The sequence below is a fragment of the Lycium ferocissimum genome, chromosome 7 (genome assembly GCF_029784015.1).
Source record: "Lycium ferocissimum isolate CSIRO_LF1 chromosome 7, AGI_CSIRO_Lferr_CH_V1, whole genome shotgun sequence".
Lineage (NCBI taxonomy): Eukaryota > Viridiplantae > Streptophyta > Magnoliopsida > Solanales > Solanaceae > Lycium > Lycium ferocissimum.
In genome coordinates, this window is record NC_081348.1 from 28,339,983 (window position 1) to 28,354,561 (window position 14,579).

Here is a 14,579-nt window from a genome sequence, read left to right on the forward strand (position 1 = left end):
CTACACCTTTTCCCTTGGGAATGGTCTTTGAGAAATTACTGACAACTGCGGCCAATACTTGATAGTGAGGTAATATTAATGTTCCAGGTGTACAACAAATTCAAAGTCAATGATACTATAGAATAATGTTCTGTGCCTGAATTTAGGCCTGACTCAGGTTGGTCTTCATTCGAGAGTTTGTTTAACAAATTACTATGAAAACATCAAGAAAACAACACGTCAAGCTACTTTCATGAATGTTAAAGTTTGATCAACATCTATGAGATCCTATCATCTCAAGAACATGGGATCAAATTCAAAAGGACTTCTATGATTTTAATTTGATGAATGATTATGAATGTCCCAGTGAGTTTTTTTTTTCCATTATCATCAATTAACCAGGATGATTGGAAGAAAATATCTGTAAGAGATAAAGAAAAAGAGATTGTAATTGAATCTCGTACACGAGTTTTATTTTAGAATCGCAATATATCCTGATTGAACCTCAAAGGAAGAATATAATACAAGAAGATGTTGCTCAAGTAGCTGGACAGTTGATAAATCTTGACAAGAATCTAGGTTTCTTGCAATAGTTTCTCACAAATTTTGTAATGTAAGGCAACAAAATTGGAAAGACTGAAGAAAAGATAAAAAAGAAGAGAGAAATTCCTCTGTTAGGCGTTATGGCAGACATCACAGTATCATAGGTTGCTACCAAGGCAACAAGTGAAACTTGCAGTTCCAATTGCAAAGGAAATCCTATGGTGAGGAAATTTATCGTGTGAAGGGACACGAAAAATCCGATGGAATTGAAAACCAAGAACAAGCCATAGGTAATTGGATTGTTGGTTCCCATCACTGACTGTCCAGCGATATGTGGCAAGGGCATTTTGCCATCATTATTGGTGCTGTTATTGGCCTCGAGCCAATAACTATCTTGCCAAACACCTCCTGGTGGACTAAGCACTGCTTGATAAGTTGCTGTTGCAATTAGAATAGCTATCACAAGAAGGGTGTCTCTTACTTTTCCTGGAGGATCTTTGGTTTTATTGTACTTGAAGAAATCTTGAAGCTTCTTAGAGCGAGATTGACACCGGTCCCTTCTTTGCTCTCTGCTAGGTTGTTCATTTGAGGGATCTTGTACTGGAACAACACAAGATTGGGGCAAAGCTTCTTGTTGCGATGACTGTAAGTTTTCAACAGATACAGCACCAGATGCTCCTAGAATTTCCTCAATATCTCTATCTCCAGATTCCTTAAGTAGTACCTCCAAAGGTGTAAGGCCTGCTTTGTTCAAAGAATTCATCTCAATAGTGCCCTTACCAATAACATTTTCATCGAGCAATAGATCAACAACCTGGATGATTCATTTATCTCATCTGTTAAATTGGAAGTTGAAAATCAACAAGAAGAGATAAAAGATGCATAATGACTATACTTGCCTCGTATTGCTTAGTCGACACAGTAAGATGCAAAACAGTGTTTCCTTGGATATCCTTCTTGTTTAAGAGATCATACTTGTTAAATTCCTTGAGGTTGTCAAGTAATAATTTGAATGCTTCAAACTGATAATTCTTGACAGCTAAATGAAGACAAGTCTCGCCACGAGCAGTCACTTCTTCTGCAGAGTCCGGAGAAGCCACAAGAAGCTCCATTATGACATGTTTTCTGCCTTTGACTACTGCATAGTGAAGAGGAATTCTTCTGTCCTTCCCCTTGAGAAGGCATAGATTACGGTCAATGCTCAAGAGCTGCTTCACAATCTCTATATCCCCATTTGCTGAGGCAATATGCAAAGGGCTGAAACCGTCCTGGTTTAGTTCTCTTGCAAATTCTGGCCTCAAATGAATGATCTCCTTAGCAAACTCAGAATGGCCACTCAAACAAGCTATATGCAGAGGAGTTCCATTTCCTGCTAATGAAACTGCCCCAAGCAAAAAAGGGACTTCTTTGATCAAGCTTTGCAAGTGATGAACATCTCCTTTCTGAGCAGCCTCCCATAGCCTTCTGTCCATTAACTCTACCAAAGAATTATATAAACTTTTTTGCTTTTTTATATTCTAAAATCAATCCGCAAATTTTAGTTCTTACTTTCTTTCATCAAGTTGTGGTCATCACAAAGGAATATCTCAGCTCTGAAAATCTCAAATTTAACACTTTTTGTATGGGAAAAAAAAAAGAGTTGAATTCAGTTTGACTCGTTTAGGATGAGAACTTTCTTCTTGAATTAATAGTTGGCAATCTCAAGTTTATTGAATAGTAAGACAAATGTTAGTTATCAATAAATCGCTCACTTTTGATATATAAGTAAAATATGTCAAGCAACTTATTTGGAGAATTTACAGTATTCATCTGGTTCAAAAGTTCAATATTTTATGAATAAACTTTTCGTTACTCGATAAGGACTTATACGTTTGGAGATTTCTGCATCTATTAATCGTGTGTTCTGATTTGTACGCAATTCAAAGTCAATAAAATGTATATAATTGCTGTGCTAAAATCATCTAAATCGTGCTGAATGGATCAATCAATTTCAGTTCACTTTGACTTCAGGTTTTAAGAGCTTTCTTCTTGAATTAAGAATTGACAGACTCAAACAGATAATGCCATGTATATAATGACTTGCTCTTTTTAGTGATTATGAATTTTAAAAGTTGTGTTTAACCAACTTGTATGACTAATGCAAGTCCAATGCATTAAAAAAACCTGAGGATTAGGTTGAATTGTTAGGAAACGTGTACCAATGCCATAATATAATATGTGACATCTACAGGTGAAATTCTAAAATTTCTTTTGAATATACCTGCGGTAGTTAAATAAATTAAAAAAACCTGAGGATTAGGTTGAATTGTTAGGAAACGTGTACTAATGCCATAAGATAATATGCGATATCTACAGGTGAAATTCTAAAATTTCTTTTGAATAGACCTATGGTAGTTAAATAAATTATATTATGCATTTCTAGGTTTCATCCTATACACATTTTTAAAAGCCTTTTTTACAAGATAACAAAAACTAAATTGAATATGAATTACCATGGTCTTTGGTGTCCGAGTAAATTTCTTGCCCACATCTATTTCCACCTGTACATGTAGGTACTGACAAACTGTCCACACAAACGTAGAGATGAGAAGAAATCATCTACCCTTTTTTGCTCTGTTTGGGGTTTTTGCTCTCCCATGATTTTCCCTCCACTTCATTGACCATGACGCTACACCTTTGGACGGGTCTCTGAGAAACTATTGACAACTGCAGCCAATACTTGAATTGAGGTGATCCTAATATTCTAGGTGGTTAGCAAATTCAAAGTCAAATTGATAATATAGAATAATGTTCAGTGCCTGAATTCAGACCCGACACAGGTTGGTCTTCATTTCAGAGTTTGTTTAATAAAATAATACTCCGTATGGAAGAGTCAAGAACACAACACGTCAAGCTACTTTCACGAATGTGAAAGTTTGATTAATATCTATGTTGAAGCCTATGTCACTATGCCTTTTTCTTTCTGGTGTATTTTTACGTGCCTCCACACCGCTGCTGCTAATGTTCCTATGTTCAAAAGAAGAGGAAGATTTCTTGATCTAAACTATATCTTAATTGTATGTTCAGATTGCTAAGCAATTCAAAATGTAAATAATTGCTCTAATGATAATCTGAAACCTGATATGGACATTTGTGCTATTCAATTCACTGGTTTCAGCATCAGGGGGTTTGTGTTTCCTTCCAAACATATCAACATACATGGGATTATGGGGTACTTTGTCTAGCCAAGTATAATTTTGAGAACTTCAAATTTTCAAGAAATATTGGAACAAGCCTAATTATCCAACATTTTATGTCAGAGAATTGAAGTAAAGATGCAATATAAACATATAAGACCATTTATAGGTAAATTAACAAGGATATTTTATTTGTATCGGTATGAAATGTACCCATGAGTTCATTTTCAATTAGCATAAATTAACCAGGATGATTGGAAGAAAACTATCTAAAAGCGATCAAGGAAAAGAGATTGTAATAAATCTCATAAACAAATTTTAATTTAGAATCTCAATACATCCTGATTAAACCTCAAAAGAAGAATAAAATACAAGAAGCTGATGTTCAAGTAGCTGAACAGTTTATAAATCTTGATAAGAATCTAGGTTTCTTGCAATAATTTCTCAACAACATTGTGATGTAAGGAAACAGTACTGGAAAGACTATGGAAAAGATAAAGAAAAAGAGAGAAATTCCCCGGTTGGGCGTTATGGCAGACATCACAGTATCATAGGTCACTGTCAAGGCAACAAGTGAGACTTGCAGTTCTAACTGCTAAGGAAAACCTATTGTTAGGAAATTTATCATGTGGAGGGATACAAAAAATCCGATGGAGTTGAAAACCAAGAGCAAGCCATAGGAATTTGGATGGTTGGTTCCCATAACTGACTGTCCTGCGATATGCCGCGTGGACATTATGCCATCGCTACTGGTGCTGTTATTGTCTTCAGGCCAGTGATTGTCCTGCCAAACGCCTCCTGGTGGACTAAAAATTGCTTGATATGTTGCTGTTGCAATTAGAATAGCTATCACAAGAAGGGTGTCTCTTACTTTTCCCAGAGGATCTTTGGTTTTATTGTACTTGAAGAAATCCTGAAGCTTCTTGGAACGAGATCGAGGCTGATCCCTTCTTTGCTCTCTGCTGGATAGTTCATTTGATGGATCTTGAACTGGAACAACACAAGATTGTTGCAAAGATTGCAAGTTTTGAACAGTTACAGCACCGGATGCTCTTAGAATTTCCTCAATATCTCTATCTCCAGATTCCTTTAGTACCTCCAAAGGTGTAAGACCTGCTTTGTTCAAAGAATTCACCTCAATTGTGCCCTTCGCAACAACATTTTCATCGAGCAATAGATCAACAACCTGGACGATTCATTACTCTTATCTGTTAAGTTAAAAGTTACAAATCAAGATGATAATATAAAAGAGGCATAATGAAGATACCGGAGATACTTGCCTCGTATTGCTTAGCTGACACAGCAAGATGCAAAACAGTGTTTCCTTGGATATCCTTCTTGTTTAAAAGATCATACTTGTTAAATTCCTTGAGGCTCTCAAGTAATAATTTGAATGCTTCAAACTGATGATTCTTGACAGATAAATGAAGACAAGTCTCACCACGAGCAGTCACTTCTTCTGAAGAGTCTTGGGAAGCCACAAGAAGCTCCCTCGTGACATTTTTTCTTCCTTTGATTACTGCATAGTGAAGGGGAATTCTTCTGTCCTTCCCCTTGAAAAGGCAGAGACTACGATCAGCGTTCAATAATTCCTTCACAATCTCTATATCCCCATTTGCCGCCGCAATATGCAAAGGGCTGAAACCATCCTGGTTAAGTTCTCTTGCAAATTGTGGCCTCAGGTGAATAATCTCCTTAGCAAACTCAAGATGACCACTCAAACAAGAAATATGCAGAGGAGTTTCATTACCTACTAATGAAAATGCTCCAAGCAGAAGAGGATATTCTTTAATCAAGCTTTGCAAGTGATGCACATCTCCTTTTTGAGCAGCCTCACTCAGCCTTCTGTCCATTAATTATATCAAAGAATTATACAGTTTCTTTGCCTTTTTATCCTTTGAAATCAATCGGCAGATTTTAGTTTCTTTTCATCAAGTTGTGCTAAGCACAAAAGAATGTCTGGGCTCTGAAAATCTCAAATTCAACTCTTTTTGTATGTGAAAAAAGAGAGTTGAATTTCACAACCTTCAGAGCTAAATGTCAATTGTGAAAGGAATATAATATTTCTCACTTTCCTTTGCTTTTCTAACTGTGTACAATAAAATAAATGTCAGTGACGGCAAATACGATCAACTACAATATAGAAGCATTTGGTTGCATCCTTTTTCCCTTTCTAAGTGTTCCCTTTAGTTCAAATTCTCCATAAACAGATAAAATTTCAAATTCTATGTTAGAGAACTCTCTTGCAACGAAACTTGTGAGACAGCTACGTGCCTTAGTTTGAGGATATCACTATTCGCTTAGTATAGCCAAAAAACAAATAAAATTAGTTGTGGTCCGCAGTAGGGGAAGTATTTGAGTTATAAGCTGCAAATGATTCGCTGATCCTTTGCAACTCCACAGAGGACCAAATGAGGCATCTAAGGCTGATTCTTGTCATTTTTTAAGCAATCTCAGACCTTCATGTCAACTGGAGAAAGAGTCTCATATATCCTGTAGATGAAGTGGACAACACAGATTTTGGCAACTATCATAGGTTGTCCGATGCAGTTACTTCCAACAACTTATCTTGGGCTTCCAATGGGGCCGGGGCAAAGACAAAATAAACAGCAATATGGCAGGGGGTAGTTGAAGATGTGAGAAAAGATTAGCAGGCTCAAAGAAGCATTATCTTTCACTTGGATGTAGGCTTATATTAATCAACAGCGTCTTAGACTCTTTGCCAACCTACCTGATGTCCTTGATTCCATTATCAGTCAAGTTTGATAAGAGAGATGACAAGTTAAAAGATGATTTTTTGAGGGAAAGCAACCAGGAAGAGACGCATTTTAGTTTGTTCAAATGGAGAACTTTAGTCAAGAAAAAGAAGGATGGAGGACTAATCAAATATATAAGAGCACGAAACAGAAGTTCGCTAATGAAATGGCTTTGGTGATTCAACAATGCAAAAGTTATGGAAGGAAGTTACTAAATGCAAATAAATATGGAGAATTATTGGTGTACAAAAAAAGACAAAATCCACATTTGGGGTTTCTACCTGGAAGAACATTAGCAGGTTATGGCAAGACCACTTTAAATTGGGAGATGGTAGGAGAATACTTTTTCGGCACAACGCATGGTTGGGAAACACTCCTCATAAGTATCAATTTCTAGATCTTTTAGTTTGGCAACCCTCCTGATGCAGCAGAGAGTTCGAGGTATGGAATCTCTCCTTCAGAAGGCGCTTCTTTGCTTAAGAAGCACTTCTTACACAGAACAATCTACAGAGAAAAGGATACTTATTCTGCAGAAATTATTATTTATGCAGGGCACAAGCTGAATCCATTGTTGGGACTGACAAAGGAAGGAGGAAATGGTTGAACACCATAGCAGCTTGCATTTGGTGGATAGTTTGGAAAGGGAGCAACTTGACACATTGCAAAGATAAACACAGCTCCACTCAGAAGATATAGGCTAACAGCATCTTTTTGTTTTAATTTTGGTGCAAAATAAAATTTGTAAATGAAGCTGACTCTGTTCTAGAGTTACTCCCTAAATGTCTAGGATGAGATATACTACTATTTATTTTATTTTATTTTCACTTCGCCACATTGTACAGAGCTCCTAACACAGTCTTAGTGCTGTTCTGGTACAATCCTTACCATTTCAAAAAAAAAAAAAAAAGAAGGTATTTGAATAAGGTTGTATTTACAGTAGTCTTGAACCTTCACTGTTCACTTCCTCAGCAGCAAAAGCATTCTCTCTGCCCCTTTAAGTAGAAGGACAAGAAAGAGACAGTGTTCGCTCTTTCCAATAGAAATTCTTAGCGTTGTCTGAGGGTTAAACTCCCCACAGATCAGATCATAAATTCTTTTAGACCCATAGTTCACACTTTGGTCGGGGCAGAGTTTCAGCCCGCCTATGTCTAGTGCACAAAACCCTGGGACACAAGCTCCAAAGAGAGGCCCAGTGGGTGTCAGATGCAATGCCCTACATCTGATTAAGATCATGTTGGATAGTCTTTCTAAAACGTAATATAACCATATAAGTTCATTTATAGGCAAATTGTCTCTTAGTTCGATGAATGAGTAAGAACGTCCCAATCTTTAGAGTTGGACGAATGAGTAACAATGTCCTAATGAGTTCCTTTACCTTCTCCATTATCATCATTTAACCCGAGTGATTGGAAGAAAAACATCTAAAAGCAATAGTGTAAAAGAGACTGTAAATTAATGTCATTAAAAGGTTTCATTTTAGAATTTCAATACATCCTGGTTGAACCTCAAAAAAAAAAAAAAAGATAAAATACAGGAAGATGTTCTACTATGTGAACAGTTCACAGATCTTGATAAAAAGTTTAGGTTTCTTGCAATAGTTTCTAAACAACATTGTAATGTGAGGCAACAGAACTGGAAAGACTATGGAAAAGATAGTAAAGAAGAGAGAAATTCCCTGGTTAGGTGTTATGGGAGACATCACAGTGTCATAGGTTACTGTCAAGGCAACAAGTGAGACTTGCAGTTCTAATTGCAAAGGAAATCCTATTGTTAGGAAATTTATCGTGTGGAGGGACAAGAAAAATCCAATGGAGTTGAAAACCAAGAACAAGCCGTAGGAAATTGGATTGTTGGTTCCCATCACTGACTGTCCTGCGATATGTCGTGAGGACATTTTGCCGTCACTACTGGTGGTGTTATTGTCATCAGGCCAGTGAGTGTCCTGCCAAACGCCTCCTGGCGGACTAAAAACTGCTTGATAAGTTGCTGTTGCAATTAGAATAGCTATCACAAGAAGGGTGTCTCTTACTTTTCCTGGAGGATCTTTGGTTTTATTGTACTTGAAGAAATCCTGAAGTTTCTTAGAATGAGATCGGGGTCGGTCCCTTCTTTGCTCTCTGCTGGATGGTTCATCTGATGGATCTTGAACTGAAACAACCCAAGATTGGGGCAAAGCTTCCTGTTGCAAAGATTGCAAGTTTGCAACAGATACAGCACCAGATGCTCTTAGAATTTCCTCTATATCTCTGTCTCCAGATTCCTTAAATAGTACCTCTAAAGGGGTAAGGCCTCTCTTGTTCAAAGAATTCACCTCAATTGTGCCCTTAGAAACAGCATTTTCATCGAGCAATAGATCAACAACCTGGATGATTCATTTCTTTTATCTGTTAAATTAAAAGAAAAATCAACATGATGAGGTGAAAGAGGCATAATGAAGATATCGGAGGTACTTGCCTGGTATTGCTTAGTTGACACAGCAAGATGCAAAACAGTGTTTCCTCGGATATCCTTCTTGTTTAAAAGATCATACTTGTTAAATTCCTTCAGGTTCTCAATTAGTAATTTGAATGCTTCAAACTGATGATTCTTGACAGATAAATGAAGACAAGTCTCGCCACGAGCAGTCACTTCTTCTGCAGAATCTGGAGAAGCCTCGAGAAGCTCCCTCACGACATTTTTTCTGCCTTGGATTACTGCATAGTGAAGAGGAATTCTTCTTTCCTTCCCCTTGAGAAGGCATAGATTACAGTCGACGCTCAAGAGCTCCTTCACAATCTCTATATCCCCATTTGCTGAGGCAATATGCAAAGGGCTGAAACCGTCCTGGTTTAATTCTCTAGCAAATTCTGGCCTAAGGTGAATGATCTCCTTGGCAAACTCAGGATGGCCACTCAAACAAGCAATATGCAGAGGAGTTCCATTTCCTGCTAATGAAACTGCCCTGAGCAGAAGGGGGTCTTCTTTGATCAAACTTTGCAAGTGATGAACATCTCCTTTTTGAGCAGCCTCCCATAGCCTTCTGTCCATTAATTCTACCAAAGAATAATGGAACTTTTTGGCTGTTTCTCCTCTGAATTCTAAAAACCAATCTGCAGACTTTAGTTCCTTTCATCAAGTTGTGCTCAGCACTACGGAGTATCTCAACCGAAGATCACGAAATTCAACTTTTGTAGGAAGGTAAAAACCAAAGAGTTGACTTCCACAATCTTCAAAGCTGAATTTCAACTATGACAGGAATATAATATTTCACTTTCCAGCTGTGTACACTACAATAAGTTTAATTGACTAAAAAATGTGGTCAACAACAAAATAGAGAATTCTGGTAGCCACCTTTTCCCCTTTCTATATTGTTTCCCCCGCTTTCAGTTCAAACTTTTAGTCTCCATAAACAAGTACGTGTTCAAATTCCATTTAATAAAAACTCTTGTGCACCAAAACTTGTGAGATCGCTGTTTGCCTTAATATGAGACTACTGGTACTCGCATACTATAGAAAAACCAAAAAAAACAGAAACTTTCACATCTTTCTGTTTTTCTTTTTTCCTTTTTTCAGGACTTCTACTAGCATGTGAAAGCAAAGGTTTAAAATTTATTGTTTCTTAGAATTGAACTCATGAAAGTTTAAACCACAGATCCGCCTAAACCTCAGCGTGAAAGAGAAGCAGATAATTGATGTTGGCGTTGGCATTGATAAATTATTTAAGGTGCACTAATATACAAAACTCCATTTTCAGATGGTAATATCTTCTTTAATATATTAAGAAGTTGTAAAACAATACAGGCGACATGGACAAGAGAGCACATGCAAATGCAGAGTGCAATTTTCGGTAGCGAAAGGTTAATTTTGATCTCCATTATTTAAGAGAATTGAGAAAGGACGAGACGGTTATTTCAGCTGCATAATTGAATCTGATCGTAACATGGTTGCTGTGTTTGAAGCTGATCATCATGCAGACACAGATGATGGTGCATGGCTGTAGCTGCACCAGCATGATTTGGTAAACAAACTGGAAACACAGTTTATGTATTTGCTGCTCTAGCATTAGTTGAAAATATGTACAATTCAATCTTTGTTTAGAAAAGCAAAAGGAACTTCAATCTTTTTATATGATTCTGCTTCTGAAAACCATACATAAAGTCACCAAAACCCATGAACCTTAAACTTCTTCAAATTGGCAGGCTCACTAGAATTCTGCCGAGTACTCTGTCCCCACAGCATAGTTATGCTAATCAAAATTTTGCTTGCCTGGGGAAATATACTCTTCATTTAAGGGTCGCATCACACTAAACACTTGCGACCAGCTACTCCAACGTACCCACTCCAGCAGGGACCAACCCACCAACCACTGACAGATCAATTCAAAGGCAAGTCATGAAGACAGGACAGCAAGACAGAACAAACGTCTTTGCCAGTCAATAACAAAGGTATGTATCATGTATGATGTTGTCTTCGACAAAGTAATGACATTCTCTCTTACTATCAAAGGAAAACAAGACTAACTTGCAGTATTACCATCGAACAAATTACACATTACAGCAAAACAGAACCAGCAAACCTACCAGCAAGGCCACCTATTGTGCTTCCAAAAAAACAGTTATCCAAAAGACATCTTTTTCTAGACACTTGAAAACAAGCTTAGATGACCTTCAATAGCTGGTTTCAACTCATATCATGTCCATGCCCCCTAGAAAATTTGAGGAAACTAAGGCAGGGAAAGGGGGGCATGTTTGATCTTCGCTGTCGTAAATGAACTGCAACACATCACAAGGCAATTCACATTCATGAAGAGACCCAAATTCTACTTCCTTGAAACAACAAGAGGCTGAAAAAGCACCTCTCTCTGTAAAAGACCCACAAATCACTACATTTAACAATGTTATTTATAACATTCAAAAATATTACTATATCAAAGTGAATTTGGGACCCAAGCTCTTCGTATCTTGTAACCAAAGTATGTATAGAACATGGCTTATTGGTGCCATTTCTTCCAGTGTGATGTTTGTGTAACACTGTTCAGCCAAGGCAGTTAGATAGTGCACTGGTACTGTTTTGTTACAGAATACAGATGTAATGGCTACTAATGACATGCAGAGCAGGCATTTAGTAAAAGAACAAGCAGACATGGCAACGCGGAGTTTATTTAAGCGCAAATTTTCCTCATCAAGTAAATGCTTCAGATTAAGTCATTTCTGGAACAGTTAAGTCATTTCTGGAACAGTTTCCTTTCCTGCAGTCATCTTTTCCTTTTCCTTTTCCTGTTCTCTTTGAATTGGTCGGCGCACACCCAAAATAGCTGGCCACAAAATTGCTTTTCTAGCACCAGAACATGGTATTTTAAAGTGACAGCAGAACTTTAAAAAAAAAGGTTTCCAAAGTACAATTGCGTTTCTAGCAATGGAGTATTGCAATTTTAAACTACAGTAAGAAGCTTCATAATAGCCGTTGACCAAATTAAACAGGCACTACAAACTACTAACAACAACTCCAATGTCAGAACCCTGCTCTAAACACATTGCATTACATAATTACTGCAACAAGTAATCAGGCAATGCTAGCACAAATTCATAACAAAAAGTTGCTACATCAATGAACTAATAAGTTCCTATTCTTCTTCTGCTACTCAAGTAAATGGTAAAAATACCAAGAAGGAAGTTAAAGGGATATTGCAAGCTCACTAAACATGCGAAATTAGTGTAATCCAATACGCATTCTGCAATTCAATGCTGCCAAAGATTCACCAAAAAAAGACAACTTTTATCACACACCTAAGACCAATCTAGCATTCAGGAGTTGGCATTCTCTTCACCTTCTTATGTTTCTTCTCCGACAACGCTTGTGCAAAAGCCTCCACAATCCTTTGCTGCGATTCGAGTATCATCTCGGTTCTTTTCATCTCCATTTCCATTCTCATCTCTTCCAGCTCTCTCGCCATATCCATTTTCATCCTCTCCATTCTCACAAATCCATCCCCTAATACCTTTATCGCCGCCACCATTTCCCCCATCGGGTCCCCTTTTTCCTTCTCCCCAACTCCTTCACCAACAACCCTTTTCCCCAAATCAGCTTTCTTCACAAACCCATCTCTAAACATCTTACTAGACCCAAAATTGTTAGGGTTTTCAACTCTACTATACGGGTTCGCCATTGGTGGAGCCGATCCGGGCATACCGGGTATCCGGATCCGAAACCCACCACCCCCATTACTCACAACCCCTGGAAAACTACTCCGATTACCCATATTCACATTGTTACCATAGAAATCACCTATAAGTTTAACGTTATTCTGTTTGTAATCTTCTTGAACATCCTCATCACTAGGCTCATCAACAGCATTAGGACCTCTTTCCATATTATCCATACGTTTAAAATGTACCCAAGCAGAGCAATAACGACCAGATCTAGCCCCACCATAAGGAGCAGCACGTTGTATTTCATTACGGTAACGTTTCCTTAGCTTTTCCATTTTGTGACGGCACTGAACGGCGGTTTTGGGAACATCAACGGGGGTTCTAGAAGCCACGTCATCAGCAACTTCTTGCCAGTGATTAGCACGGAGATTACCACGACGAAGGGAATACCATTTGTCTCTGTAGGAATCGATTAGTGATATTGTCTCGTCGTGGGACCAACACGGTGGTGGTAAACGGCGAGAAGAAACTGCAACTGTAACGGATGGGGTAACGACGTTAGAGAAATCTTGGGTTGATGGAGATAGAGTTGCCATTGTGAGTTACAGAATGTTTTAGATCTGTCTCTAATTAATGTGTTAAGATGGATTAAGGGTTTGTAATGATGTGGGGAAAAAAAGGGGAAAGAAAAGGGGTGGTGGGGGACGGAGGAGAAGGGAGGCATAATGTGGAAAAGAGGGTGGGGAGGTTAGGTTAAAAGGGGGCGGCTGATGTGGAGATCTAGAGAAAGAGAGAGAGAAGAGGCCACCGCTAAAGGTGTCTAGGGGGGCTAACGTGCGCGAGGGGCGTATTGACCGAGTGCTTGCTTGCTTGCTGTGTTCGGCGCCAACCGCCCAAAAGGGGGCGTCAGTTGGCAGAGGGGTTTTGTGGCCTAAAAGGATAATTTTGTGGGCGGAGGCAGACAAAAACACTTTTAATAGGCTGATTTGATTGTATTAATCTTCGTGTTTGTTTCTCTCTCTCTCCTTTAGTTATTTATGATGACGTATAACATTGTTGATGAACGGGCTATAACTTTTTCAATTGCAAGGCATTTGAATTGAGCCAACCGACGTTTACTATGGTAATTTCAACAATTCTAAAGATTTCTTTCTTGTTTTATATTATACCGGTCAAATCACTATATAATTATCTTTCGTTATAATACCATTTTAATATAACGGTCTAATTTTTCTAAAATTAATTTTTTATGTTATATTTTACTCCTCTATAATGTCATTCTAATTATAGTAGTGGCATTTATTACAGCGGTATAATTCTTATAAAATTACATCTCTATAACAGTTATACACAAATTTTGTGTAATACTAATATTTTCTAAGAAATAAATTATGTATAAAAATATAATATTAAATTATTTATAGTAATCATCATTAATGTCATGCACATAGTAAATTTCAAATACAAATATCTGATAGGAAAAAAATATTTCTCATAGTAATCTGATTTAATTTGGAAAAAATTCTTTGTCAATTCAATCGTTATATCATCACTAAGAGACTGAAACTTACGAAACAACCTACATTTGCAGAATTCTTACGTCATTGTAATATTTAAATTCTCAATCAATTTTAAATTCATATGTTCTTTAGATTTTAATTCTTTATTGGTATGGTATAACTAGTTATGAATTTATTAGTAATTTATTGATCTTTTCAATTTTTAATCAATGAGATATAAGAATCAATTGAAATTTTAAAACTAACAAGTATATCGTTTTCGTTTATAACATAAAAAGTACGGAAAAATAATTGTTTGCGTACTTTTATTTATAATAGTTAAATGAGATCCAAACATCAAATGTCAATTTACACACATAACAGCACCTTATTATAGCAGCCCAACAAACGCTGCCAGAGGTTTGGCTGCAGTAGTAATCTAAGTAGTATCTTATCAAAGCTTAGTAAGTACACTTAGCTTGTTTGATTAGGCATTTC

The 14,579-nt window shown here is 37.3% G+C and overlaps 3 protein-coding genes and 1 pseudogene across 3 annotated transcripts; all 4 read right to left on the minus strand.

Annotated features, from left to right (window-relative positions):
• Positions 1 to 235: 235 nt before the first annotated feature.
• Positions 236 to 3,722, minus strand: LOC132062085 (ankyrin repeat-containing protein BDA1-like). Its single transcript, XM_059454729.1, has 4 exons — positions 3,640 to 3,722; positions 3,420 to 3,528; positions 1,422 to 2,039; positions 236 to 1,336 (listed from the first exon to the last, which is right to left on the minus strand). The coding sequence occupies exons 1-4, from the start codon at positions 3,720 to 3,722 to the stop codon at positions 518 to 520; spliced, it is 1,629 nt and encodes a 542-aa protein (XP_059310712.1). The 3' UTR covers positions 236 to 517.
• LOC132062087 (ankyrin repeat-containing protein BDA1-like) lies at positions 3,121 to 6,232 on the minus strand (annotated as a pseudogene).
• A 1,656-nt stretch (positions 6,233 to 7,888) lies between these two features.
• Positions 7,889 to 10,672, minus strand: LOC132062088 (ankyrin repeat-containing protein BDA1-like). Its single transcript, XM_059454731.1, has 3 exons — positions 10,610 to 10,672; positions 8,909 to 9,559; positions 7,889 to 8,816 (listed from the first exon to the last, which is right to left on the minus strand). Exons 1-3 carry the CDS (start codon positions 10,670 to 10,672, stop codon positions 8,001 to 8,003), a joined length of 1,530 nt encoding a protein of 509 aa, XP_059310714.1. The 3' UTR covers positions 7,889 to 8,000.
• A 1,542-nt stretch (positions 10,673 to 12,214) lies between these two features.
• On the minus strand, positions 12,215 to 13,577 carry LOC132064161 (trihelix transcription factor ASIL1). The gene has a single exon (XM_059457056.1). It carries the CDS (start codon positions 13,176 to 13,178, stop codon positions 12,231 to 12,233), a length of 948 nt encoding a protein of 315 aa, XP_059313039.1. The 5' UTR covers positions 13,179 to 13,577; the 3' UTR covers positions 12,215 to 12,230.
• Positions 13,578 to 14,579: the final 1,002 nt, after the last annotated feature.